This window comes from Cnephaeus nilssonii (genome assembly GCF_951640355.1).
Source record: "Cnephaeus nilssonii genome assembly, chromosome: 14".
Lineage (NCBI taxonomy): Eukaryota > Metazoa > Chordata > Mammalia > Chiroptera > Vespertilionidae > Cnephaeus > Cnephaeus nilssonii.
This window is the reverse complement of record NC_137085.1, coordinates 5,509,920-5,536,736: the sequence shown is the minus strand read 5'-3', so window position 1 is coordinate 5,536,736 and position 26,817 is coordinate 5,509,920. Positions and strand designations below refer to the sequence as shown.

The 26,817-nt window shown below is 55.6% G+C and overlaps 3 protein-coding genes and 1 pseudogene across 14 annotated transcripts in view; 2 read left to right on the top strand and 2 right to left on the bottom strand.

The window, feature by feature from the left end:
* The window catches only part of DNM1 (dynamin 1), a 42,350-nt gene extending 39,337 nt beyond the window's left edge, over positions 1–3,013 (top strand). For 4 of the 9 annotated variants that reach the window (XM_079790875.1, XM_079790871.1, XM_079790870.1 and 1 more), the window contains one exon: positions 1,637–2,173. In XM_079790875.1, coding sequence (XP_079647001.1) covers positions 1,637–1,709 — 73 coding nt within the window. In that variant the 3' untranslated portion in view covers positions 1,710–2,173. Of the gene's footprint in view, positions 1–728; positions 766–1,636; positions 2,174–2,294 lie in introns of those variants that run through there. The other 5 variants (XM_079790876.1, XM_079790874.1, XM_079790872.1 and 2 more) reach the window with 3 other exon arrangements.
* Positions 3,014–3,902: 889 nt separating this feature from the next.
* Positions 3,903–20,381, bottom strand: GOLGA2 (golgin A2). Of its 3 annotated transcripts, XM_079790526.1 has the most exons (27): positions 20,253–20,381; positions 18,665–18,784; positions 17,292–17,372; positions 14,049–14,144; positions 13,748–13,791; positions 13,567–13,627; positions 13,094–13,153; positions 12,836–12,916; positions 12,087–12,125; positions 11,809–11,871; positions 11,631–11,724; positions 11,432–11,538; positions 10,204–10,262; positions 9,743–9,884; positions 8,477–8,566; positions 8,265–8,372; positions 7,812–7,899; positions 7,095–7,432; positions 6,662–6,775; positions 5,774–5,998; positions 5,609–5,684; positions 5,314–5,402; positions 4,846–5,064; positions 4,653–4,755; positions 4,445–4,551; positions 4,213–4,369; positions 3,903–4,130 (listed from the first exon to the last, which is right to left on the bottom strand). In XM_079790526.1, the coding sequence occupies exons 1-27, from the start codon at positions 20,331–20,333 to the stop codon at positions 3,934–3,936; spliced, it is 3,039 nt and encodes a 1,012-aa protein (XP_079646652.1). In that variant the 5' UTR covers positions 20,334–20,381; the 3' UTR covers positions 3,903–3,933. The 3 variants fall into 3 exon arrangements, with proteins under 3 accessions (XP_079646652.1, XP_079646654.1, XP_079646653.1); XM_079790528.1 differs by lacking the exon at positions 12,836–12,916; XM_079790527.1 differs by lacking the exon at positions 17,292–17,372.
* Positions 20,382–20,484: 103 nt separating this feature from the next.
* SWI5 (SWI5 homologous recombination repair protein) lies at positions 20,485–26,503 on the top strand (the record flags this gene model as incomplete). The annotated part of the gene is made up of 6 exons (XM_079790810.1): positions 20,485–20,504; positions 20,608–20,751; positions 21,008–21,056; positions 24,255–24,376; positions 24,947–25,041; positions 26,267–26,503. The coding sequence occupies 6 exons, from the start codon at positions 20,485–20,487 to the stop codon at positions 26,329–26,331; spliced, it is 495 nt and encodes a 164-aa protein (XP_079646936.1). The 3' UTR covers positions 26,332–26,503.
* LOC307110942 (small ribosomal subunit protein uS5-like) lies at positions 21,075–24,244 on the bottom strand (annotated as a pseudogene). Its single transcript has one exon. The product of its transcript is annotated as a small ribosomal subunit protein uS5-like (transcript).
* Positions 26,504–26,817: the final 314 nt, after the last annotated feature.

Sequence of the window (26,817 nt, the reverse complement as noted above, 5' to 3'; positions counted from 1 at the left end):
GCCCTGCCTTAGGGAAGAGAGCAGTCTCAGGGAGTCTCAGGGCAGCTGGACATCAGTGAGGTCTGGGTGCTGACTGAGAAGGCTCAGGTGGTCAGGAGTTGGGAGGCATTTGGGTAGGGAGCAGCAGTGGGGGCAAAGGCTTGGTGTGGGATGCATTGAGGAGAGCCGCTGGCCAGAGCAGAGTGCAGATAGAACGAGGAAGAATAAGCAAAGGTTGCCCTGGGTGCAATGGGAAGAACCCTCAGAGTCCACAGAAAAGTTGGACTTGTTAGGACTCAACACGGTGGGTAACAGGGAGCCATGGAAGGCTCTTGGGCAGAGAAATGACAACTGGACCCTAAGAAAGCAAAACCGATTCTATGGAGCATTGCAGACGGCCCTCTGAGCACGCCAGGCATGAGTGTGCAGGGAGCTGGTGCAAATGCCTCCTGTATGCGGGCGAGCTTCTGTGTTGTGACTCAGGCCACGCGTGTGCTTCAGTGTGCCAAGTGGCTGCATGCCCCGGATCCATGCTGCACGTGCCAGCCAGCGGGGGTGCTGGGCAGCGGGAGGCGGGAGAGGTGTATGCGTGCTGTTTGTGGGCATGTGTGTCAGCGTGTGCATGCGGGGCTGTGGGGCCTCACAGCATTGTGTGCACGCCCGTGCGTGTGCGTGAGCGTGTCCGCCACCCCCAGGCCTGCCCGGTCCGTGCGTGTGAACTGCCATGTTGATTTCGTGCTGTCTTTCAGAATCACTATCAGTGACCCCTGAGGAGCGTCAGCCACGGTAGGTACATGCCTCTTGGCCTGCTGCATGAATGGTGTGTCTGCCCCTGCTGCACCAGCTCCACACTGGGGGGCACACCGGGCCTCCGAGCCAGGCCCCCCGCCCTCTCCCTTCTGCAGCTCCGGACTTACTCTTTCCTCCTTCTGTCCTCACTGCCAGCTGCTCTCACCTCCCTTCTCAGCGAGCCTCGGGACTCAGTGCCACTGCTCAGGACCTCCGTGGCTGAGCCTGGGGGCTCTTGGGCCGGCTCTGCACCGAGCTGGCAGACATGGTGTTCTCCGGCGCTGCCAGAGGCAGAGAGCTCGTGGTTTATGGTGTAGGGACAGGGAGCTGGGGCGCAGGCAGCCTTGGGACTTCACCCTGGGGTGCCATACTCGTTCCCCAGTCAGCCCTGCTGCTGGGGCAGGAGGCAGCTCACAGCCTTGGAGCTCTAGGACCCGAATCCACCAGAGGGCAGAGGAGGGCAGAGTCCCACCTCTGTTATGCAGTGATCTCGGGAGAAGGCTCTGGTGGTTGGATGATTTCTGAAAGCCTCGGGGTCCTATCCACACCACCAGCCCAGGACTCCTCACGGGCGAGGCAGGGCCCCGCAGTCCCTTCCCCTGCTCCCTGGTGTTGCCACGCCTGGGAGTGCACGACTGAAGGCAGCGTTCTCGGCCCCGGGTGAAGCACCCAGCCAGCCAAGGGCTCACAGACCGGGGCGTTGCTCCTAGAGGTGGCCTACACTTTTCAGCCAGCGGGACGGCAGTGTCTGCTGACCCGGGCAGGGCAGCCTCTCTGAGTTCCATCCCCGCTGGGCCGCAGACTCGCCCAGTGAACCCGCCGCCACTCGGTCCCGGCCGCTGACTCGCATTCTTCTGCTTTTCCCCAGCAGGAAGGGCCCAGCCTCACCTACGCGACCTGCGGTCCCCCGACCACCTGAGGCTCCCCTCTTAGACTTATAAGCCTGTGGCCACTGGCATCCAGCTGCCTGTCCTCCACCTCCCCAGGGTCCCTCAGAGACTCCTGGGCTCTCTGCCCACCCAGAGAGGCCTCCAGGGCTCCCTCCAGCCGTCCTTGTAGTTCTGCCCTCCTGGTTCAAACAGTGTTCTTTCTCCTGCCTTTTCCATCAGGCCTGGCGGCTGTTGCCTGGGGCTCAGAGCCCCGTCCTCCCTGAGGCGAGTGGTGGCCTGGGCCAGTGGGTTGAGGATAGGGAACCACAGAAGGAAGCCAGAGGGGGCTGAGCATGTGTCTGGAGCTGTGGGTGCACTGCCTGGTGGTGTGTGAGAGACCAGCGTGCGTGGCAAGGGGAGGGCCACCCCAGCCTCCAGCCCAGACCCCACAAAGCTCTGGCCCCCGCCCATCTCCTCCCTTCCACCTTCCCTTTCTTGTCTCTCCCCTCTCTTCCGGAATCCTTGCCCACACCTTCACCTGCATCTTCTTCCCCTGCCCTCCCCTCACCCCCCTGCGGGCTCAGCCGCCCTTGCCTTACCAGCTCTCTCCCTCCTCTCTCCTGTTCTCTCTCTCTCTGTTTCCTCTCCAACTGCCAGCCGATCGGGTCAGGCAAGTCCATCCCGTCCTGAGAGCCCCAGGCCCCCCTTCGACCTCTAACCAGATCCCTCTATTCCTCGGAGACTTCTCTTTCCAAGCCTGCCTGGACGGCTGTTCTGTGACTTGACAGTGGCTCCCAGCCCCAAGGCCTCCCCCTTCATCTGTGACTTAGTCTGTTGTAGTGGTGAGCTGACACACCCAGCGTGACGTTGGTGAAACTTGTGCCCCTCTGTGGTATTTCTCCCGCTCCGTTCTATAAATATCTATAAATAACCATATATTATACATATATATATATACATGCACACAGATATGGCTGCCACAGCCTCGCCTCTAGTGCTGGGAATTACCGTGCTGTCCTTGAGGAGTCTGTGGCCCAACTATAAGGGAACACTGTCACCCTGACATCCTCCTCCAAAGCGTGCCACCTCCGATGAGCTTCCCTGTCATGCCCACCCAGCCTGTGACAGCCAGCCCCCTCTGCTGCCACCCCACCCCGCCCTCCTCCTGCGCAGGGGTGCTGTATTGGCAGCTGCGTGGTTCTCTGACCGCTACCAGTCTTACTGTCTCTTGGCTGAGAATAAAACCCATTTCTGGACAATGGGGAAAAAGTGTGTCCTCTGCTGGCTTGTGTTGTCTGTGGCACTCAGAGAGAGGTGAGGGTTTAACATTGGGGTGCAGGGGTGGGGGGGGACCCAGCCATTGCTAGGGTGCTGTAAGGAATGATAAAACCAGGCCCCACCCTTTCCACGGCTACTGGGAAAGCACCTGGGTATTAGCAGGTCCTCATCCTGTGAATCCTGCTCTGACCACTAGGGGGCAGGAGCACCATCAGCCTGGAAGGAGGAGGTGGGGTGTGGGCCGCAGGGTGGAGGGACTGAACAAACAGGCCACCCGGGGGCAGGGTCATGGAATGACCTGGCCTGGAAGTGGGCTCTCTGGGTGCTGGGATGCTGCTTTCCCTCTGCAGGGTTAGATCAGTCTTCTGAGTCTGTCAGCCGTTCAGGCAGGACTGCCCCTGAGAGTCCTGTGGCTGACCCCTGGAGTCCCCCAGGCTTTACCAAGCAGCATATGACAGGTCCAGATCTCCAACACCCCCACTGGGCGTGCTCAGACACCCTGGGGCTCCACACAGTGCAGAAGCCTGTTCGGTACCAGGCACAGGACCCAAGACCCAGTGACCGGAAACAGAAACACACAAGGCACCTGGCTGGCGTAGCTGTGACTGAGCGTCCACCTATGAACCAGGTCATGGCTCGATTCCCGGTCAGGGCTCATGCCCAGGTTGTGGGCTCCATGCAGGAGGCAGCCGATCAGTGTTTTTCTCTCATTGATGTTTCTCTCCCTCTCCCTTCCTCTCTCTGAAATCACTAAGAACATATTTTAAAAACAAACACACACACACACACAAGGCAGTATGGCTAAATCCATTTATTCCGAAATAAAACAAATAGAGTCGAATCAACCCCATCCCCACCTCCTTCCTCTGTCATATGTTATCAATAAATAAGTTTATTCTTGCATTATAATAATAATAGGGGCGGCAGGGATGGGGTGCAGGGACTGGGTGGCCCATCCAGTCCCTGCACCCCATCCCTGCCGCCCCTATTATAATTCTCCAGGGGTAGTGTCAAGTTACTAGATCACCATGATCTTCACCCCAGCATCGTTATCGGCCCGGTAGAAGAAGGGGATGCAGGGGTTTCTGCTCAAGCCTGGGTACTCCTGGGGGCTCTGCAGCTCACACAGCAGCTGCATGATCTGCTGGGCGGTGGAGTTCTCAAGTGCAGCAGGGCCCGGCTCCACGCCGTCCGCGAGGCTCACCTCGTGCAGATCTTTGGAGAAGGCAGGGCTCTGAGTGTTGGGAGCGCTCTCCCCCACCCACCTGCCCACTCACCCGCTGAGAGCTCTACTCACCGCCTTGGCTAAGAGCAGCTCCAGTCGCCTGGGGGGCCGGGGGTGCTGTCGTGGGCTCCCCAGCAGGGTTCTGGGCAGCCCCCAGGAACCTGCCATACCATTCATTGCGCTCACCAACCAGGCGCACCACCAGCTCCTGCAGCTCCAGTAGCTTCACCTGGAGAGAGAGGCACTCAGCAGCCCGCCCCGGCCCTGGCCCTGGCCCCGCCCACAGAGGCGGTCAGGGCCCTACCTTCATCTCCTCCTTGTCCTTAGCCAGCCGACTTATGTACTCCTCCTTCTCCCGGTGGCGCTCCTTCAATACCGCCCTCTGATTCTGATACAGGGTGATGTAGTCTCCTGCGAAGAGGGGGGAGGGCAGCGGGTGGACAGGGCTCAGCTGCTGGGGATCCCCACCCACCATACTGCTCCCTGCCCCGGGCCCGGGCCTTCCCGCTCACCAATAGTATCTGTTTCTCCGGACAGCTGAATGCAGCGATGCTCCAGCTCCTCAACCCGCTCCTTCAGATCCACGTTCTCTTGCATGACCCCGGTAAAGCGGCTCTGCAGCCACAAAGCAGGGTCAGGGCTCAGCAGCCACCTGCCCCGCCCATCCCCACCCTCCCTGGCCCTGGCCAGGCGACACTCCCTCACCTGCAGCTGGTCCATGGCCACCTGGAGGGCCTGGTGGGCCTCCGCAGGCACACTGTCCCCCTCGGTGCCCGGGGCTGGGGTCTCCGCCTCTAGCCTGCGCTGGGGTGGGGCTGCCAGCTGCGCCAGGTGCCGGCAGTGCAGCTTTTGCTTCTTCAGCTCCCTACGCAGCTGTGCCCGTTCTTCCTCAGCACTGGCTAAGGCCGTGTGAACAAATTCCACCTGCGGGCAAGAGGTGCGTGTGTGCTTTTGCGGGGGAATGCTCAGCACAGCGGGAGGCAGCGAGGACCTTCCCATCACAGGGCCTCTGTGGACACATCTGTGGTTCAAGGAGGGGGTGGTGTCTGCCCACTGGCTCCCAGGGGAGGTTGGGAATCAAGAGAAGTTCGAGGGTAGAAAACAAGAGGTGAGAAGGGACCTCAGAGGGAGGCAGGAAGGTGGGACAGGAAAAGGGCAGGGAGGTCAGCTCACCATGGCCTCTCGGCTACTTAGGTCCTCCGGTATGCTCAGCTTTGGCCGCGGAGCCTCCTCCTCCATCTCCTCTCCATCCAGTCCATCTCCTGTTGGGGGCAGCCAAAGGGCCTCAGACAACCCCGCAGGGCAGTGAGCAGCCCAGGAAGACAGCTCGGGACCCAGCTCTGCCCGCCTCACTGACCCTAGAGGAAAAGGATTCGCTGTCCTAAAGGTCTCTTCTAACTCAACTCTTTGCTGCTAAAGTCCCCTCCTCCTCGGGCTCGGGCTCCTCCCTCTGGGTAGTTTCAATTACCTTCCCCCGGCAGAGCCATGAGGCTCAGCTGGGCCTGTAGCTGCTGGTTCTGCTGGTTGACAGCCTCCAGGAGCCCCTAAGGGGCCAGGAAAGAGCGTGAGAAGGGACACAGGTTGCAGGCCTTCCCACTCAGGGCCCAGCGGCCCAGCACTCCGACTCCCTCACCTGGGTCTCCTGCAACGCTTGGCGGGCCTGCTTGGCCTCCTCCCGGCTCTGCACTTCCTCCTGCTGCTGCTGCTCCATGAGCTGGGCGTGCACCAGGACCTGCTTCTGCAGGGCCTCCTTGTCCGCGGCCAGCTGCTGGTAGGCGGCCACGTACTGCTGCAGGGAGCTCACGTACTGGTCCCGCTGCTGCTGCAGACCCTGGGCCTCTTGGCTCTTCAGCTCCACCTGCGGGAAGACCCTGGGTGTGAGGGCAGGTGGTGGCTTGCTTCCCGATTCTGAGATCAGCACAGACCTCCTGCCCAGGCCCCTGGCTTCCTCACTCCAGGGCCTCAGTGACTGCCTCCCTTGTCCAGAGTCCCATGCCGCCTTCACCCAGGCTCATACCTCCTAACAACCTGCTTTCTGTTTTCACTTTAGGCCACAGGCTTGTGGAAAAGCAGAGCGCGCCAACCAGTATCTGCTAAGTTGCACACTAAATGCCTGAGACTTTACATGCATGATTCTCATTTAATCCTCAGACCGCTATGAGGAAAGTGCTAATCTCCCTTTCAAGTTAAGGAAACTGAGCTCAGAGATGTGACTAGTGGGGCTGAAGTTAGAAGCCAGGGCTGATTGCAAAGAGCCGCCCACCATATACCACATCTCTTCCCCTCTCAGCGAGCTCAATGCCTCCACTGGAGATGACCTACAGCACAGGGCTACGCACCTGTACAGGTCAGAGGGCAGAGGGCAACGCAGTCACAGGCTCTGAAGAACTCTGGGACCGCCTGTCTCTCCAGGCGGGAGCTGCCTCAGCTCTGGCCCCGGCACCCAGCTCATTCCTGCCCAAGTGCCTCCGCCCCAGGGGCCAGTGCCTGTCTGAGCCCTTCTCGGCTGGGGCAGCGTTACCGTCTCCTTCAGCTCCCCCAGCTTCTCCTGCAGCTGGCCCAGCTTCTTGGCCAGCTCCTTCTTGACATACTGCTCCGTCTGAAGCGTGCTGGTGATCTCCATGTTCTCGTTGGTCTGGACAGAGAGAAGCAATTAGTGGCCACCCAATGCAACTGGAGACACCAGAATTTGATGACCTCCCCCCCGCCCCAACACACACACACAGCTCAGGAAAGGGTAGAAGCAGGAGGGAACCCCCCACTCCCCGCTTCCCCACATTCACTGACATGGCCTCCCTGGGTCATAGGATGCCTTCACCGGCTCCATTTCACATAAGGACCATCCACCCCATTTTAAAGGTGGGAAAACAAAGGCCCAGAGGGGTTAAGTGTCTCGCCCTGCAGGAAAGGACTTCGCAAGGGAGGGGGCAGGCTGGGCAAGCAGGGCTGCGCACCAGCCTGACGAAGCTGTCCTGCAGCTCAGCCAGCTGCTCCTTGAGCTCGCGGTTCTGGGAGAGCGCACGGCTGATGGTGGTGCGGTCGCTCTGCATGTCCTCCAGAATCTGCTTGCGCATCTCCGCCTGCTCGCCCCAGCGCTCGGCCTCCTGCTCCAGCTCCAGCAGCCGCTGCCCCTGCTCCTGATTCAGGCGACTCAAACTTTCATTGTCCTGAATTTGGGCCCGCAGCTGCCCCGTCAGGACCTCCAGTTCCTGCTGTAGCTGTTCCGCTTTGGCTTGTAGCCGCTCTTCCGCCTCCGAGGGCCCTGCCGGGGGCTCCTGGGGTGGGGGGACAGCTGAGGAGGCAAGCAGACAATAAGGGCCTCTCGCCTCTTGGTCCACAGCTAATTCGGGCTCCTCACCCCAAATCTTGGCTTCCTGCTAGTAATTCCCACACTCCTATGATGTTCAATCTTTCAAGATACTTTCAATGGCGTTAGTTCTCTACATTTTCATGCTCAAGACAACTCTGGGTTGACAGTGCACACTCCACCCTTTTTCAGATGGAGACAGTGAGGCTCAGAGAGATTGCAAGACTTGTCAGCTCCTGGTACACACCTCTTTCCCTGTGCCACAATGTCCTTCCATCCGCCCCCCTCCTCGGGGGCATTCTAGCCAGCCTCTCGGGCTCCCCGACATGAGCCCTGCCCCCAGATCACTCCAGCCTCAGCTTACCTATCTGATTCCTCAGTTCGGCCAAGCTGGTCTCCAGCTCCTGCACCTGACTCACGCTCTGCTCCTTCTCCTCCCTCAGCTTGCACACCTGCCCAAAGCACGGAGAGTATGGAGGGAGGGGATGGAGCGGTGGCCACGCGACCATCTCCCTCTCTGCCCCCACCTACAAAACACACACCAGCCCTGGCTGGGTGGCTGCTGGTCAGAGCATTGACCCCATGAGCCAACATTGTGGGTTCTGTCCCCGGTCAGGGCACATATAAGAATCAACCAATTGTGCCTAAATAAGTGGAAATCAGTGTCTCTCTCGCTCTCTCTCAAATTAATAAAATTTTAAAAAATTAAAAAAACACATACACATCTACCTGCACACACCAGTGATATGATTCCCATTTCACAGATGCCCAGAAAGAGCAAGTGGCCTATCTAAGGTGGGGGCCGAGGTCCTCTCACCTGCTCTGACATCTGCTGCATCTTCTGTTGCCAGATGGCATTCTCTTCTTTCAGATTCTCTGCGTACTGGTCTCTCTCCATCTGTAGTTGCTTCAGCAACTCCTTCAGCTGCAGGAACGGGCGCAGAAGTCAGCCGGGGCTGGCACCAGCCTCTCCCACTCCTGGGCACCTGGCGTCGTTCTCCTCACACCCCTCCCTCCGCAAAGCCGCACCTGCTCCACATGTGTCTCCAGCTGCGCCCGCTCCTCCAGCGCCTGCTGTAACTGCTCCTTCCTGTCAGGGGTTTCAGACTGACTGGAAAACTGGATGGTGGAAAATGGGGTTAGATCTGGGGAGCCCCGGTGGTTCCACACAATGCTCCCCAAAGGGTCTGAACAACTCAGGGTCAATAAAGAGCTCTAGCCTCATTTTGTTAGTACCATGTCCATAGGTTTGTATTTACTAAATACGCATTGTAAGCTATTCAGTGAGTGTTCGAAGTCCTCCCAACCTTTCCACCTGATTCAATCCTCCCAATCTGGTGTGCCTATTCCAGGTGTGTAGTCTTGGGATTCATTCACATATGGTTCTGCAACTTACTTTCACTTTGCTGCGTACAAGGTATATTTAATTTTGTAACTGTTGCACAGCAGTCCAATATATGCATATAGCATACGTTCGTCATACCCTTCCTGAGGGCCTTTTAGATGGCTATAGCGAGTGAGATTACACATGGGGCTGGCCCTCAAGATGGAGTGGTTGGGTCAAAAGTATGAGCAGCCATCTGAACTTCAGAGCACCCTGAGGCTCTAACTTCTCATCTCTCCAGCCGGCCACTTGCTAGACTGCCTATCTTGGGAACAGGCAGTCTGCTGGCTGCCCAGGCCAGACCAAATTTGAAGAATGGTGTTTCACTCTGGGGTCCCTGACAACCAGGTCACATTCAGGAGACTGCAATCAGGAGGGTATTTAGCTCAGAAAAGGTCTTTTAGGGAAGACGGAACGCACACACACCCCCTTTCAAAGTGTCTGCAGGTCTGTCTTGGGAAAGAGGTGAGACTTTTCCTGTGTTGCTCCGGAGGGCAGACAGACCCCAGTGGAAGGAAGCTAGTTCCATGAAGGCAGAGTATTGCTCAGCGTGGAGAAAATGAAGAGGAGCTCTCTGACCTGGGCACCCTGACTACCTGGTGGCTCGGTCCCCCAAAAGGAAGAAAACAGACTCAGGGGCCAGCCTGATCAATGTCATCTATAAAACAATGGTTTTCAATCAGGATGCTTTTAAAAACAAAAATGAAAAATCCCTAAACCCTGAGATTCTGATTCCACAGTTCAGGGCAGGGCCCCAAGTTGTAGATTTTTATCAGAATCTAGAGGATTCTATGGCAGGACCAGAACAAGGATCCAAGTTTTCCAGCTCCTGGCTCGGGGTCACCCACAATGACCGCAGAGGCCTGGCCCCAGCTGGAGGGGGCCGGGGCTCCCTGGGCCCAGGCCCTCACTTGCTGTAGCAGCAGCTCCGACATCTCCAGCTTCTTTTGCAGCTCTTCCACCCTGAGCTGCGAGGCCTCTTTGTCGGTCACCAAGACCCGAAGCTTCTCCTGCAGTTCCGAGTTCTCCTGCTTCAGGTCTTCATTCGTTTTGCTGTGGCCAGAGGCAGTGAAGAAAGGCATGAATTAAGAACAGAAAGGATCACCGTGGCATCAACCCCCCGCCCTCACCATAGAACCGCAGACTAGTGGCATGGGAAGGGACCCCAGGATCAAGAGTCACAAGTGACCGGCCAGAGAAAAGGACATGAGCTGCATGAGGTTAAGCATGAGTCAGCACAGCAAGGACTAGAGCAGGCTGCACGTGTCCAACCTGGACCACCTCCTCGCCATGCTACTCATATCCCTCCCGCTTCCCAGCACACCACCCAGCCCAGGCCCCCTGCCCCCTCCCACCCCCCACCCCATCCTACTTGTTCTTGTATAACTCCAGCTTTAGGGCATCACGGTTTTTGGTGAGTTCTTTGTTGTGCTGCAAACATAGAAAGGTGGGGTCAGGTGGGCTGGCAGACGAAGAGTAACAGCAACACTTTCTCGCATGGAGTCGCACTACATTTTCCCAAAGCACTTCCGAGCCCATGTTCCCGTTCGCTTAGTGAGAACTGGGTGAGGGTGGAAGAGGCAGGCAGAGAGCGTCACAGCTGGCCGACGGAGGCCCAGGAGAGCGTCAGTGCTGCTGTCACCACTATCAGCCTCGTCACGCTGCACCCTATGGAGCACTTGACCCAGCACTGTGCTAACCCTGTGAACCCTCACAATCACCACAGGAAGCAGTTACTGTTATTGTTCCCGTTTTACAGGTGAGCAACACGGAGCATCAGAGGGTAACTCACTTGCCTAAAATCACTTAAGAGTTATGACTGAACACTCAGGTCTGGGGGTGGAGCACAATATGGGGGGGGGGTTAAATTTTTATTGTAATCTTTCATTTTTTTAATGCATGATACTGACTCAGCCCCAAACTCAAAAGGCACAGAAGTGACAAGTCTCCCAGCCACCCTGTTCCTCTCCCCCTGGGATTTTATGAGTCCTTTCAGACATGACTTACATCACACACACACTTCTCCCCTTTCTACACACGGGGTAACACATTAAAAATACTGTTCTGTGCCTAGGACTTGGCCAAGGCCCGCTGCCAGTTACGGGCAGGGCTGGCACGCAGGCTCTGGGCTCTATATCCAGGGCTCGCTCTGGACAGTACACTCCCAACAACCACAGCAACCACCTCATCCACAGGCTGCTTCTAACAACCCGCACAACTGTAAAGCCGTGGGAAATGGCCCGGCTGCCTGCTGGCAGCACACTCCACGCTGAAGAAGGGACCGTGGGCCGTGGCCAGTGTGCTCAGTTGGCTGGAACACCGTCCTGTGCACAGAGGGTTGCAGGTTTGATTCCTGGTCAGGACACATACCCAGGTTGCGGGTTTGATCCCTTAGGCAGGCACATATATAGGAGGCAACCAATCAATGTTTCTCTCCCTCTCCCTTCCTCTCTCTCTAAAATAAATTGGAAAACATATCCTGGGGTGAAGATTTTTAAAAAAGAAAAAAAGAACTTTTTTCTTTAAAAAAAGGGAACTTGAGGCTCACTCCCGCCTCGGAGACGCTGCGCCTCCAGTGGCTGGTGGGCTGCTGGGCTCACCCTGTCCGCCTGCTTCTGCTGCGTGGAGACGGCACACAGCGTCCGCTCCAGATCTCCAACGCGCTGCTGGGAAGACTGCAGGAGCCCAGCGAGATCCTCCGCCTCTCCTGGAAGGACAAACAAGTCCAAAGAAGGATGGCCCCTCAGCCCGCCCGTGTGCCGGGCTGAAGCAGGAGGCAGGACAGGCGTAGACTCGCACCTGTTTTTTGCCTGGCTGCTTGCTGAGTGTGGGCCAGCGCGGTCTGTAACTCTGTCTTCTCAGACACGAGGATCCCTATGGTCTGGATGTGAATCTTTGGGAGAAAAGCCAGACAAGCGCTGAGCAAGAGGGAAACACACACCTGGGGGACACGACGAGCACGCTCCAGCCGGCTCACCTGCAGCTGCTCTCTCAGCGCCCCTTGTTCCTTCGCAAGCTTTTGCTTATATTCCTGCTTCTCCTGCGGGGAGAGAGGAAACGCCTCTTACTGGGAGGAGGAATGAAACAGCAAAGCCCATGCTCCAGAATGCCACCGCTGGCCCAGGACAAGCCCCCCAATGAGGCCAGGCTGGTCGGGGGCAGGAGCGGGGGAGGGAGGGGGGCCCTTTATTTTTCCAGGCTGAGTCCTCCTCCAGCCCCTCAGCCGTGTAATGAGTAGACAAAGAAATCAATTACTTTTTCTAGCTGATCTGCAATTTCCTGGTTCTGCCGTTTCTGTGGAAAGAGTCAAAGGAAGGCGACTGAGGTTATATCCCCTTTACTATGCTCCCCGGACCAAGGAGGGGTGGACAGGGACCAGGAATGGCTTTTAAAGGGAGACTTCAAAGCTCCCAAGCAAGGAGACTTTGGGTCTAGGGTGGTTCTGTTCCCTGGATTCCTGAGTGGACAATGACATAAAACTCTAGCAATGGGCTTTGAGAGGGAAAGACACCCTGCCAGCTTGTGGTGTGGACGAGGGCATTCAGTCAGTCATTCATTCACTCACTCAATGAATATTACTGAGTACACACCACGGGACAGGCTCTGTCCTCAATAGCAGAGATATAGGAATGAAAAGGACCTTTCCATACCCTCTACTTCTACACCCTCAGGACACTGAAGTCCACAGAGAAGTGACTTGTTCAAGGTCAAAGACAGAGCAAATTAGGGGCAGAGTCAGGGCCAGAACAACAGTCAAGCTAGTTCTTTCCCTAGAGAAATAGTGCCCCCAGGGCAAGTGTGCAGAAGGTTTGACAAGCAGTGGTGTACGGAGGACAGAGAGCAGCCACAGAAAGAGCCATGCCACATGCTCCGCACTCGGGGGTCCCTCCAGCTGAGGCCTAGGCCCCCGCACCCCATTCTCCCTTGGCACTCGGGCTCCCGGCCCCTTTCTCCAGAGCCCCAGATTGGCAGCGTGGCATCAGGGGCCCCCACTGGACTCTTACCAATTCCTCTATCTCGCTACTGAGTTGTTTGTTTGTTAGATTGCTGGAATCCAGGGCTAGGGATAGTTCTTGGTACCGGCTCTGAGGCGCATGCAGAGAGGAGGAGTTGGAGGAGGGTGGGGGGAGAGGTAGAGAGAGCAATCATTAGGGCTGGGGGTATCCGGGCGGTCTCAGCTGGCAGCAGGGCACCCAGCCCCCTCCGTTGGGGTCCGGAGGCTGGCCTGCAGGGTCACTGGGCCACAGTCCAGGGCCACTCACCTCCAGAGCCTTTATATTAGCAGAAGATGCTAGTCCCTCCCCATTGACGAAGGACGCAGACTAGGAGAGATGAAAGAGCTCACATGGAGATGCTCTCTGGCCCTCTCCATGCCTAAGCCTCCGACTTCCTGTCTTCCCCGGCAACTGGCAAAATTTCCTTTTCTGCCTCCTAAGTTGGCCCCCTCCTCCCATAACCCCTTTGTGCCAACCTCTCCTGGTTCTTCTCTCCCCCTCAACCCACCCTCCCCAGCAGCTCTCCTCCTGTGCTTCCTGCAGCAGGATAAAAGGATGTAACTGACCTCGTGGTCCCACTCCTTCAGAGAAGAGGCTCAGCGAAGGAACGCCTAGCTCAACCTCACCCAGCTGCGGGCCTGCTCCCAGCATCCTCCCTCCCTCGTGGGAACCTCTGCCTCCATTTCTGTCAGTTTCTCCTCCCCACTCCAGCTCCCTCTGGGCTCCAGTTTCTGGGGTACCTCACATACGAGACCGTTGAGCTGCTGGGAAAGCTGACGCAGGCTCTCAGTAGAAGAGAATCTGGGGGTGAACACAGGAGTCAGGGGTGCAGGAGGCTCGATGGGAAAGAAGGGGTCATGGGCAGTGGCCTGCCCCGACTCCCTCAGCCTAGCAACTGCTGCCCCCATAGGAGACACTCACGTGCTTTCAGACAGGACAAAGGGAACATTTTCAGGATCATAATTCTGTTTGGGAAGAAACGCATGAGGTGAGAACAACCCCGGGGTGAGGTGAGCCAAGCTCATTCTGACAACCTGCCAGCTCCCCAACACTGAAGGGAAACCTGGCCTTGGCCTCCCCCACCCTAGTCCTCAGGAAGGGCGCTGGGCTCCTGGAACCGAGCCGCCTGAAGAAAGGAGGGAAGATCCGAGGGCCCAGCCCTCTGGGAAGGAAGAGGGGTGAACGCAGAGGGGCCGCGGGCGAAGCGGGAAGAGGCACGAACCTGAGCTGATGAAGCAGCACTGGGGGAGAGGACACCGCCAGGGGACATGGTGTCATCCGCAGGCAGAGCCGCAGGGGCCGTGTGGTCTCTGGGCGCCTAGCACAGAAAAGAGCAGGGGGTTAGGGGACACGCGGGAAAGGCTTCTCGCTGCCATGGATGCGGGGGTGCGGAGCAGGTAGGACAGGTGTTGCTGCAACAGAGTGACAGTCACACATGCTGGGAGCCACTCTGGGGTGTGGCCATGGCTGGCCCAGGGCTTGGGCCACTCTGCAGCCTTCTGGCCGGCCAGAGCTCAAAGCAGGACTGCAAGACTTTCAAGAACACAGGGGCCTTGTTCCCCTGGAGCGCAGCAAGACAGTACCAGGCTCTGACCTGTGGCAGCCACAGCAGGTGGAAGGAAGGCGTGCCAACCAGGGAGAAGGGAGAGCCTGCCTGTGCCTCAGGGACCCTCACCCTGGGCCCCTGCTGGGCAGAGGGCACAGTGATGAAGCAGCGGATCAACAGCTGGCAGCACAGCTTTCCTCTCACTCTCCTCTCCTCCCCCCCTCCTCCTCCCACCAACCACTGGCTGCGTTTGCCTGACTCAGGTCTTTTCCAGGAACAAAGCTTTCCAACTAGAAGCCTCTCCCTGTTCCTGGGGTAAACAGTAACCCCACCCCAACCTCCTAGCTCCAACACAACCACCTAACCAAGAAGCCACCTGAGAAAGCAGAGGTAAGATATCTACCCGCGGACTGGGCTTCCCAAACAGCAGCCAGGACTGACCAGGAGCCATGGAGAAGCCGCTCTCTCTTCCCCAACTGGCCCCACCTGCTCGACCAGCGCCCCCCCAGCCTCTCTTCAGGCTCAGGCCTGACACCTGGTCCAAGACTCTGGCTCTAGAGAGCTAACATCCAACAGGCCAGATGGGCAGAGAGACAGGAAGATGGGTGACAAGCTGAAGCTTGACGAAGGACAGTGCTAGGGAGCCATGAGCTGTCCGGCGAAGCTGGGTCCCAGAGGAGGAGGCTGCACCTGTGGGGCGGGGGGAGTTGTGCCTGCTCTCTGGACCCCTCAGCTCTGGCCTCCGAAAGTCCCAATCTACCACCCTCCTTAGAGCAAGTGCTGCAGAACCTGGAGGAGCTGCGGTGGAGTCGCATTATTTGCATTACTGTCCACTCTGTGACCTTTGGCCCTGGAACCTGGTGTTGCCTTGCCAACCTGTACAACTGACTCTAATAGGTAAGAGCAGGGGTTCTGAGCTGACCAGACAGAAGACTTTGGGGGAGGTGGGCACCCTCCCAGCCATGGGCCCCAGCAAGCTCTAGGTCCCTCCTGGCATCTTGGATTCCCACTCATCCTAGCATTAGACACAAAAAAGCTCAGAAGGGGGAAAAGTACTTTTCTAAAGACTTAAATATATACTAGTAAACATGACTATTTGTGAGCAACCAAGTTATTTCACAATTTTAAGTCTTATAGCTAAGTATGGAGTTCTAAGTCCATACTTATAAAAAAATACGCTCAGTTGGTTGAGCATGGTCCCATGCACTGAAGGGTTGTGGGTTTGATTCCGGGTCAGGGCACATGCCTGGGTTTTGGGCTCGATCCCCAGTGGAGGGCATCCAGGAGGCAGCCGATAGGTATTTGGCTCTCACATAGATGTTTTTTCTCTCTCTCTCCCTTCTTCTGTCTAAAAATAAATTAAAAATTATCTACTCCCCTCAAATGTCCCATTCCATTAAAAAAACTATTTTTTATTTCTCCACTATTCCCCCTTTCTGGAAATGCTATATTTCTGCCCAGATACTGCAATCACAGGCCTGCATGACGGGAGTAGAAAACTTAAGTGGGAAACAGTTATTGATAAAGAGAGGATTTAAAAACAAGAAGCCCTAGCTGGTTTGGCTCAGTGGATAGAGCGTTGGCCTGTGGACTGAAGAGATTCCGGTCAAGGGCACATGCCCATGTTGCAGGCTCCATACCTATTAGGGGGCATGCAGGAAGCAGCCAATCAATGATTCTCTCTCATCATCGATGTTTCTCTCCCTCCCTCTCCCTTCCTCTCTGAAATCAATAAAAATATTTTAAAAACACACACCAAAAAAAGCAAGAAGAGACTATGGGAATCTGCATCCTCATTTCAGAAGGACAGAAGGACACGGCACAGATCATTAGTGTGAGAATTCCTTTAGGCCTGTGCTGCCCTCCCCATGCCACTGGAGTGACAAGGTGAGTCACAGCACCTGGAGAGACCTGACCGACTAGGTGTGGTAGTCCCGATGACTGAAATACTCTAACACCAGCCAGCAGGGCTAGTCCCAGCCTCCACCCATGCCCCCTCCAACAGGACCTGGCCCCATTTCAGCCCCACTCCTCTGGCCTGGCAGAGGGCCCCCAGGAAGTTAATTAAGGAGGAAGTGCCAACATCACACCCGGAGAACGTCACCTCCTGGCCCGGCACACACCAGGCTGCCCGCCTTTCTGGAATGTGCTCTGTGAGCTCATAATCCTGGCCGTTACCTGGACCACGCCCTTGGCCAGGAACTTCCATGCTCCCTTCTCCATATGGACGGATGTTACCCACCTCTGATCTTCAAACCAGACTCAAATGCCACCCCCTCCAGCCTCAAGTCCATGTAAAACCAACTTCTTCTCAGCTGAGCATGTGGAATGTTGCCACATTCTATCTTGCCCCTTTCAGCACAGCCTGCCTCCCTCAGTGGGCATTCGACCTGGTTCCTCCCCTATCTTCTCCGGGGCCCACTGAATATGGTTGTGTCCATATTTGACTTTTACTCCCTTTCTCTTAACCCTAGATAGCTGACTCTCAAACCAAAATTAATCTACTTGAAAAATTACAAACTGCTCTGCAGTCTATTGCTCTTTTGGGGACAGATGCCCACAGGGCAAGACCTGAAGGTTTGGTTTTATTTAACCTCTTAGTATGAGAGCACCACTGGCCATTCAAACACGTGAGGTTCAAAAAACTCGAACCCCACACACCTGTTCTGGAAGCTATTCCCAAATTACCTTTAACCTTCAAGGTGCATCTCACCTGCTCCAAGAGGATAAAAGAGGTGGGGGAAGAAAACAAACCCAACCAACCAAGCAGGTGAAAAAGCAGACACGAACAGGCCGAGGGCTAATGATAGCAACATAAAAATAAGCCAGAGTTTAAAGAACCCCCCAAACCAGAGAAGCCTCGGGGACATGCACAGCGGGGAGAGAACAAGCCCGAGAGGGGTCTCCGCACTGCCTCACCTTCCAATCGTCCAATGGGGAGAGCGCTACCCCATTGGAATGGTTAAGGTCGGACACCAACACCTTCAGAATATCCTGAATCTACAGGAAGCGAAAAGGCAAAAACAAGGGTAGGGGGAGAAATGGAAAAGTGGCTTAGAGAGAGGCGAGAGAGTCAGGGAAGGAAGAAGAGATGGGTTCGGGGGAATTCAATGCTAGAGAAGAGAGAAGGGGATCAATACCATGGCCGGTGCCATCTTTCCAGACAGACACTTGCTGCCTTGCCACAGGCAGAAATCAACGCAAATGAACGGATGGACAAGCCCCCCGAGCGATGCAGTCACATAGAGTGGAGTCACCTGACCAGTGCAGCTCTGAGTACGCCCATCAGACCCTCTTCTCAGGCCCAGGATGCTAGGGACCAATCTGGCAGGGCTCCAGACCCCACCTCCACTTTAAAAACCAGGCTTCCAAGTAAAGGGTTGATGAACAAAAGGGATTACAGCTAAAAATAAGTTTGAAAGACACTAATCTGATCCAATAATATCATCTCACAAATGAGGAAACTGAGGCCAGGCGGAGGAAGTGATTTTCCTGAGGCTGCCCAGAGGCGGGCTCAAAATTCCTAATCCAGTGCCTGGGGCTCTCCTCACCGTACCCCGGGGCTCTCCTCACCGTACCCCGAGGCCCTCCTCACCATGCCCTGGGGGGCTCTTTTGCTGGCTGTTCTCACAGCCTGGCTACCCCTGGAGACTGGGGATGAGAAAAGCCACCAGATAAGCAGGACCAATAGCAACTACCCTTTATTGGATATTTACCCCACACCAGGCCCTGTATTAAGGGATTAATATAAAAACAACAATGTCATTTAAACTTCACAATATTATCCTGATTTTACTGATGTGAAAACAAAGGCCCAAATAGCTTAAACAATTTGCCCCAAGCCATATTCCTAGCAGAGGGAGGGGTAGAATTAAGAATTCAAGCCCGGCCATAGTGGCTCAGTTGGTTGAGCATGGTCCTGTGCAATGGAAGCTTGCAAGTCCCATTCCCGGTCAGGGCACATACCTGGGTTGCTGGTTCGATCCCTGATTGGGGCACATACAGAAAGCAACCAATAGATGTCTGTCTCTCTCTCTCTCTCTCTCTCTCTCTCTCTCTCTCTCTCTCTCTCTCTCCCTTCCTCGCTCTAAGCATGTCCTTGAGTGAGAATTTAAAAAAAGGGGGGTGGGGGTGGGGGACATCTGTAATACCCTCAACAATAAAAATTAATTTAAAAATAAAAAGAATTCAAACCCAGAATTCTTAACCAGTACTGAAATCTTCTTCCACAACCTTAACCTCCACCCTCTACTGCCCCCTGAGCACCCCTCCCCCCGGAAGCCAGGACTCACATCCTCAGGCGAGTGACCATCAGAAGTGGCTGTCTCGGGGCTACTGCCATTTTTAACCTTCTTTTTCTTCTTAGCTCCTGAAGGAGCGCCAAGGCCTCGCTGCTGCTGGAATTCTCTCAACTGCAAAAAGGAAAAGCGGTGAGACCCCTGACAACTACAAACCCGGGGATTTACATCTTACAGTTTAAAAAATATTCATATTCGCCATCTGATTTAATGCCACAACAACCCTACAAGGTGTTGCAATTCTTACCTAAGGACTGAAGAAATGGACTGATAACAAAGCTTTTTAAAAATGGCAGTAATAGCATTTCAACTAAGTCTTCTGGCTCTGAGTTCTGGGCGTTATGCCATAAAGCAGTAGCTTCCAGGGGACAAAACCAGAGGTAGAAGGGGTTAACATTTAAGTGATCAGACTTAAGGGCCCTTCTTTATGCATCTGTTGGAGATGTACACCACTGCTTCTCAAACTTCTCCATCAATGTGGCTTAATGGCAGAAGGCAGTGAAGGCGCAACCCTAGAGAATCTGGGGTGGTGACAGAAGTAAGACAACCCAAGCACCGTTTCAGAGAAGTCTATTGTAATCTTACAGATCTATGCAAATGTCATCCCTAAGTATATTAACATAAAAGGCCTTTTCTCTCTCAAGGGAATCCAGCAAAGCTGGTGCTTTCTCCGGTGGCACTCCAGCATCCCTGTAGAGAGGAGACCTGGGAAGGACTGCCAGCTGTGAAGTGCAGAGCTCCACAGGGGATAAGCCGGTCTCACTCCAAAGAGCGCTGAGGGCCAATCTGATTCCAGAATCATAGGAAATTAGAACACCAGTTACGAGAATTCAGATTAAAAATTTCAAAGTCTCTCTGGAGAGTAGAAACCTGGGAGAAAACCAAACAAAACAAAACACGTTCTCCCCACTGACACCCAGAGATATGGTCAGTTTCAGCTCACCCGTGCAATGCAGGCTTTTCACGCTCCCAATGTCTATGGGTGACGTACAGTCTAGAGTAAGGGAGCCTGAAACCTCTCTGACCTAAGTCCCCTAGTCCCGAGTCCCCTTGAAGCTGGGAATTTGGGCCGTGACCAGAGAACCGGAAAGGGGATGAAAACACGAGGAGGCTGGGTCGCAATATCAAACACGGGGCTCAGGGCGATAATGACAGTTTCCAGGGGGATTGTGGCATAACTACATTCCACTCCTCCCAACCGACGCCCGAGTCGCCGCTCCGCGCTGGGGGAAGGGAGCGCTGGGCCCGGATCCGGGTCCCTGGAGATAGGAAGCCCTGGGAGCCCAGGGAGCCCAGGAGGTCCGGTTCTGGGCGGCAGGAGGCGACGGCCGAGCCTGGAGCCGGGAACCTCGGGGGTCACCAGCCCAAAGTCACCCGGGGCGGACAAGCGAGGGCGGGAGCTGAGCTGCCGGGGGTAGGGGGGGTGGGGGGCGGGGCTGGTGAGCAGACTTTCGGGGGGGACGCCTAGGGGCGCCCGGGGTCTGGTCCCGTGTGCCTCTAGAGGCAGCACAGACTCTGACCACGATCCGGCCGTCAAGGGACCTTGGGCTAAGTCGGGGAGCCACGACTCGGCACCTTTTACCTTTTTCCTGGCCTCCGCCAATTTTTTCTGTCGGACTTCTTCCGACATCTCTGGAAGGGGAGGGAGACGGGGGGGCCACATCACCGCGATCCCGGAAACCACCTCGGAATTGCTTCCGGCAGCCACCGCGCATCTTGGCGATTGAAGCTAAAAAGGAGGGATCAGAGCGATTACAGGCAGCAGCTGTGTGGGCGTGGCCTTACTTCTCCGATATCATTGGTCTATGAGAAAGATGAAAGCGAAGGGGGCGTGGCCAGGCCCGCTCCGGCCGGGAGGAACGGGCGGAGTCACGGCGAAAGCTGTCTCCGCCCACCTTGGGGTGGGCGGGGCCCGACCTCGCCGGGTGCGCGCGCAGCTCGCTGTGTGGCCGTTCCGGGTCTCCACCGCAGGACTTTGCTGACCTGGCGGACCTGAGAGGCCGCTCTCCCGCCCCCGACCTGGACCCTCCTGCACTGCAGACCCCCCCGCAACGGGGGCCCCGGACCCCAGGACTCAGGAGGTGGGCTAGGAGCGGACAGCAGGGGATAAGCTCATCCCTTTCCTGACTCCCCACTTTCCAGAGATCCCAGTCAGCCCTCCACACGCTCCATCCTCTCAGGATCTCCCCTTCCTCGCGGATCTCTACCCTGACCCCGGCAGCATATCTGCCCCCTTCCCGACTGTCCCCGTCGCTCCTCCCACACCCCACAGTACCCCTTCTTCCCGGAGCGGATCCTTGTCCCAATCAGCCATTTCTCCCTCGGATTCCTCTCCAGGACTCAACCAGGACTTTCCAAAAGTTGCCGCGGGGCCTTCCGATCCCCTGTGAGTATGCCTGTGCCCCCGTCCCCACACTCTTCCCTCCCCCTGTAAGTCACTGCTGCTCCCAGCCCTCTATAAGGCCTTCCCCAGCCAGCTTGTTCTGCTGAGAAACGCCAGGTCATTTCTCGGTCCTTCCCCTTTTCCTCGTGCCCACCAAGCTTCACAGAAGGAGCATGTGCTGTCCTTGTCAGTGGCACCCCAAGTGGGCTCTGTCTCTCCCCCTCCCTGACACACCGCGGATGGTGGTTCCTTTTTCACACCACTATCCCCTCCCTCACCCACCCCACCCACACACAAAGCACTCGGTTCCCTCAAACACATGCGCTCTCTCCTGTCTTAGGGCATTGGGATGTACAGTCCTCTGTGTGGAATGCTCTTCTTTCAGCTTTTTGCCAAGCTGATGCCTACACATCCTTTACAGTTGAGTTTCCTCACCCCCACTTCCGGCTCAATCCAGTGACCCTGTTTGACATCCCCTTAGCACACTGTACTCCAGCTTCAGAGCACTTTTCAACCTGGTAGTTAGTTGATTACTAATGTGTCATTCACTCATTCATTTGACCAGTTGTATTGAGTGCCTACTATGTGCCAGGTACGGTTGTAGACTCAGTGCAATCAGCAGTAAATACAACAAAGTCCTTGTCCTCGTGGAGTTTACACTCCAGTGATGTAAGGCCAACAATGAAAATAATCTATATAATAAAAGCCTAAGCACCATTGCTGTGGACCTACCAGAACGACCGGTCGCTATGATGCGCACTGACCACCAGGGGGCAGACGCTCAATGCAGGAGCTGCTCCCTGGTGGTCAGTGCGCTCCCACAGGGGGTGCGCCTCCCAGAGCACAGCAGTGGTGGCGGGAGAGGCAGGGCTAAGATGCAGTGAGCTGAGCAGTAAGGAGCAGCGAGCAGGCAGGCGGTAAGGAGTGAGGGCTCCCGGACTTCGAGAGGGCGCAGGCCAGGCTGAGGGACCCTCCCCCCAGTGCACAAATTCCGTGTACCGGGCCTCGTATTATCAATGAAAGGCATGACATGTCAGATGTCATAAAACATCAGGACAAAGGGATAGTGAGTGGTTGAGGAGAGGCCTTTTATGTTTTTTATTTTTTTTATTTTTTTCAGGCTTAAATCATCACTTTATTTTTCTTGTATAAAATTATGTGGTGGCCACAGCTGGAGCCTGGGTCCTCTGCACAGACACTCTGGTGTGGGTCTTTACAAGATGGTCAGTGAATTCCTGGTAGGGAGACTTGGTGAACACAGTCTCTTTCCAGAGATCCAGGGTGAGATAGCTGTAGGTCTTAGAGATGGCATCAAAGGTGGCCTTGGCGAAGTTGCACAGGGTGGCAGTGCAGCCCCTGGCCGAGGTGTAGCAGTCATTAATACCAGCCATCATCAGCAACTTCTTAGGCACAGGGGCTGAGACAATGCCCGTACCCCTGGGGGCACGGATGAGATGCACCAGTATAGAGCCACAGCGGCCAGTGGAACCGTGTGGGTGTGGGGCTTGCCAGTCTTGTTTCCCCAGTAGCCTCGCTGCACAGGCACAATAGAGAGCTTGGCCAGGATAATGGCTCCACGGATGGCAGTGGCTACTTCCTTTGAGCACTTAACACCCAGACCAACATGTCCATTGTAGTCCCCAATGGCGACAAATGCCTTCAACGGGGTCCTCTGGCTAGCACCTGTCCGCTTTTGCACAGGCATAATCTTTTAACACCTCATCCGTGAGGGATGCCCCCAAGAAAAAGTCAATGATCTCAGATTCCTTGATGGGCAAGGAGAATAGATAGATTTCCTCTAGGGATTTGATCTTCATGTCCTTGACCAGGCGGCCCAGCTTGGTGACAGGGATCCACTCCTTGTCCTCGGCCTTGCCTCCACGAGCTCCGCCGCCTCGGCCCCGGCCGCAATCCCGGCCCCGGATGCCGCTGCCAAATCCTCCACGGAAGCCTCCATGACCTCCTATTCCGGGGCCCCTGGGGCCTCCGGGCCCTCCCGCAGCACCGGCATCATCCACCATTTGGTATTTCGTCGGAAAAGAAGCCATTTATTTTTTTAAAAAAAGTATTTTTATTGATTTCAGAGAGCAAGAGAGAGATAGAAACATTGATGATGAGAGAGAATCATTGATCGGTTGCCTCCGGCACATCCCCTACTGGGGACTGAGCCTGCAACCCGGCCATGTGCCCTGACTGGGAATCGAACCGTGACCTCCTGGGTCATAAGTCGATGCTCAACCACTGAGCCACACCAGTCAGGTGAGGAGAGACCATTTAAATGGGGTGGTCAGAGAAGCCCTTCCTGATGAAGTGTGACCTGTGAGTAGGGCTTTAAGTGAAGATCTCTGGAGGAAAAGCATAATTGTTGGGAGTTTTCTATTTGGGATGAGGCTATCCGTTCCATGAAAGCAGAGGGTCAGGCTTGCTGTCTTCTCCATCGCTGAACCCCGGGAGCCTTTGCCAGTGCCTGGCAGATGGTGCCTACTCACTCTTCGGTGACTGCCCGTCCTAAGAATAGGAACCACGTCTTCCTCGGTCTCTTTCTGCATCATGTGTAGACTGTTGATCCAGCACACGTTTCCTGGAGATAGGCAGTGTGCCCCGCACTGGCCTGAGCAGCCTTTGGATGCAGACAGGGCACAAATGAACTACAACCCGGAGTGCACACTCTGTTAGCTAATGAGGTTATAAACCCGGTGAGAAGAATCCACACAGACCTGAGGCGGAATCTCTGGGGTCAGACTGGGGGCCAGGATAGGCCCTTTAGTTAGAATTGGGTTTGGCTGGGAGTGAAAGAAAACCCAAAAGAGTGGTGGCTTAAACAGTCATCCGGGAGCCAGGCCTCTGTCTTATTCCACCACATCTTCAATGTGGCTTCTCCCTCATCATCCAAGATGCTGTTCAGCTCCAGGGTTACTTCCACATTCCAGCTGGCAGGAAGGAGGAAGGCCAGGAAAGGCTGCCCTCTCCCTGGAAGGAGGTCCCAGGCGTAGCATACACCTTTTCTGATTAAGTTCCACCTATCAGAACTAAGTTATAGGGCCACGTCTACTTGCAAGGGAAGCTGGGAAATGTGGTCTTCTTTGGGGTTGGGTGGTGTCTATTACCAAGCAGAAGCAGGGAGTGGCTATTGGGGGACAACTTGTAGGCTCTGAATTGTGGAAATGGCCAGTCCAGCTAATGGCTCTTTGTGCCACTCAGCGGCCATCTTCCAAGGCTGGCCAGGCTGATGGGGCCAGCGAGGATTCTCTGCACCTTGACATTCAGGAGCTGAAGGAGAAGAGGGACGTGCTGGACAAGGAGATCTCCCAGTTAATATCTGAGTAAGTCTTGTTGGGGTCCTCGGCGTACTTAACACAACTAGTGCCCAGTCATTCCAGCTCAGCATAAAGACAGAACTGCACCGCTGGCTTCAGGCTGTCTCAGCAGCCTCTCTCGGGGCCCACATTATCTGCCTCTGCTTTCGTCTGCACCCAGCCGGCTTTCCTCCCTGCAAGCGGGGTTTTCAGTGCCTGGGGGAAGCTGGTTCTGCCACAGCTCCTGAGTTTCCCATGCCCCTTGCTCCAGCCGCACGGCTCAGGCTGAGCAGCTTTTGAATGCATTTCCCACTTGAGGGGTTTCTGACTATCACTCATGTGCCCATCTGTGAATCCCTCAGCCGTGGCCAGGGTCACACAGTACCAGTGTGGTTGGGACGGCTCTTTACGGGTACAGGGAGCATTTGCCAGGGACTGATCCCGTTACTGTCAGCATTAGTGGGCAGGGTGTATCCTGCCATCTCTGTGCCGCAGTGCTGAGCACCTAGTAGGCCCTTTGTGAACGTTTGTTAAATAGATGTTACTCTCTGAACCTTGGGTCCTCATCAGCTTTCTCTTTCTCCATCCCTCCCCCAGAGGCTACAGTGTGGATGAACTGGAGGACCACATCTCCCAGCTCCACGAGTATAACGACATCAAAGATGTGGGCCAGATGCTGCTGGGCAAGCTAGGTGAGCGGCAGGACTCCGGGGAGCAAACAGGCTTAGAAGGAGTCCCTACTCCCCATCGGTGTTTGGATTTTCCTCCTGGGCTACTCTGTTTTGTTTTGTTTCTTTTAAAATTTTTATTGATTGATTTGAGAGAGAGAGAAAGTGGGGGGTGGGGGGGAAGGGAGAAAAAATAAATCCATTTGTTGTTCCACTTATTTATGTATTCATAAATTCTTGTATGTTCCCTGAGCTGGGATCAAACCTGAAACCTTGGCGTATCAGGGCGACGCTTAACCAACTGAGCTACCCGGCCATGGCCATCTCCTGGGCATTCTAACTTGCCAACCCTCCGTCCTTCTCAGCTGCCCCGCTCCCTGAATGCCCCTGCCCCAGGGAGGGCTTCTCTGTTTCAGTGAGGAGCGGATCCCAAACGAGGGGAAGGAGAAAACAGGATGAGGGAGTTATCGATGGTGAGAGGAGGATGAGCAGGGCCAGGGAGAAAGGAATGCAAGGTGACTGTGGCCTAGTGGTTAGGACATGTGCTCACTAGATAGACCCCAGCTGGAGACCTGTCCTTTAGGTCCTAGGAGCTCGAGCGGGCGGCCTGTCTGTTTTCACTTGTTCAGTGAGTGTTTACTGAGCACCTGCCCTGTGCTGCTCTACAAGGCATGGGCACACTTTGGAGAAGTGGACACGTGAAAGGCTCTGTTTTCATGTGACTTCGTTTCCATGTTGGAGGGGAGGGGAATGGTCACTAACTAAAGAACACAAAGGCGTTATAAAACGTGTTAAGTGCCATGAAGGAATGAATCAAAGGGCAGAGATGGAGAGGCAGGAACAGGTGGCAAGTGGGGGCGAGGGGAGGTCAGTGGAGGCCTCTGAGGTGAGCCCATCCCATGGGAGGAAAGGGGGCCCTGGAGGGAGCAGGAGGAGGTGTCACCACATGGCCAGGCCCGGCAGCGGGGCCAGGCTAAGGAGGCCGGTGTGCAGCAGGCGCTGCATAGACCACATGTGCATTTCCATTCTCGGCAGCTGGCTCCAGCTGCTCTGGGTGGAGAAAAGATTCGAGGGGAGCTTTGTTTGGCTCCTCTGCAAAGTGGGGTGAGGGTTCAGTGAGTCTAGTTTGGGATGGCCAGGCAGGAGGGTTATCTTGGCAACTGGGGGAGCAGGAAGAAGGTGTAGGAGTGGGGGCTGGGTGGTCAGGGATGTGGCCATTCTCCCACTGGTCATTCATCCTTCCTTTCAGCCGTGATCCGAGGTGTCGCCACCAAAGAGTTGTATCCAGAATTTGGCCTGGACACGAGTGACTGAGCAGAGGCGCCCAGCGCCTTGTCCACGGCCACTGGGACAGGCGATGAAGTGTCAGCAGCCCTTTTCCAGAGAGCCCACCTGAGGCAGGAGGGAGCCCGGGGAGGCAGAAGGTGTGTTTCCGGCTCCAGGACTCCCGAGGTGGCCCGGTGATGCCTGTGTATGTATGTATGTTGTCCTATTTGTAAATAAACATGTAGATAATCTTTTTTTAAATATATTTTATTGATTTTTTTACAGAGAGGAAGGGAGAGGGACAGAGAGTTATAAACATTGATGAGAGAAAAACATGGATTAGCTACCTCCTGCACACCCCCTACTGGGGATGTGCCCGCACCCGAGTTACATGCCCTTGACCATAATCGAACCTGGGACCCTTCAATCCGCCGGCCGACGCTCTAGCCACTGAGCCAAACCAGCCAGGGCAAAGCATGTAGATAATCTTGATGTGAATCTGGATGCTGTCCCTCTCCTCTGGTAGCCCCATCT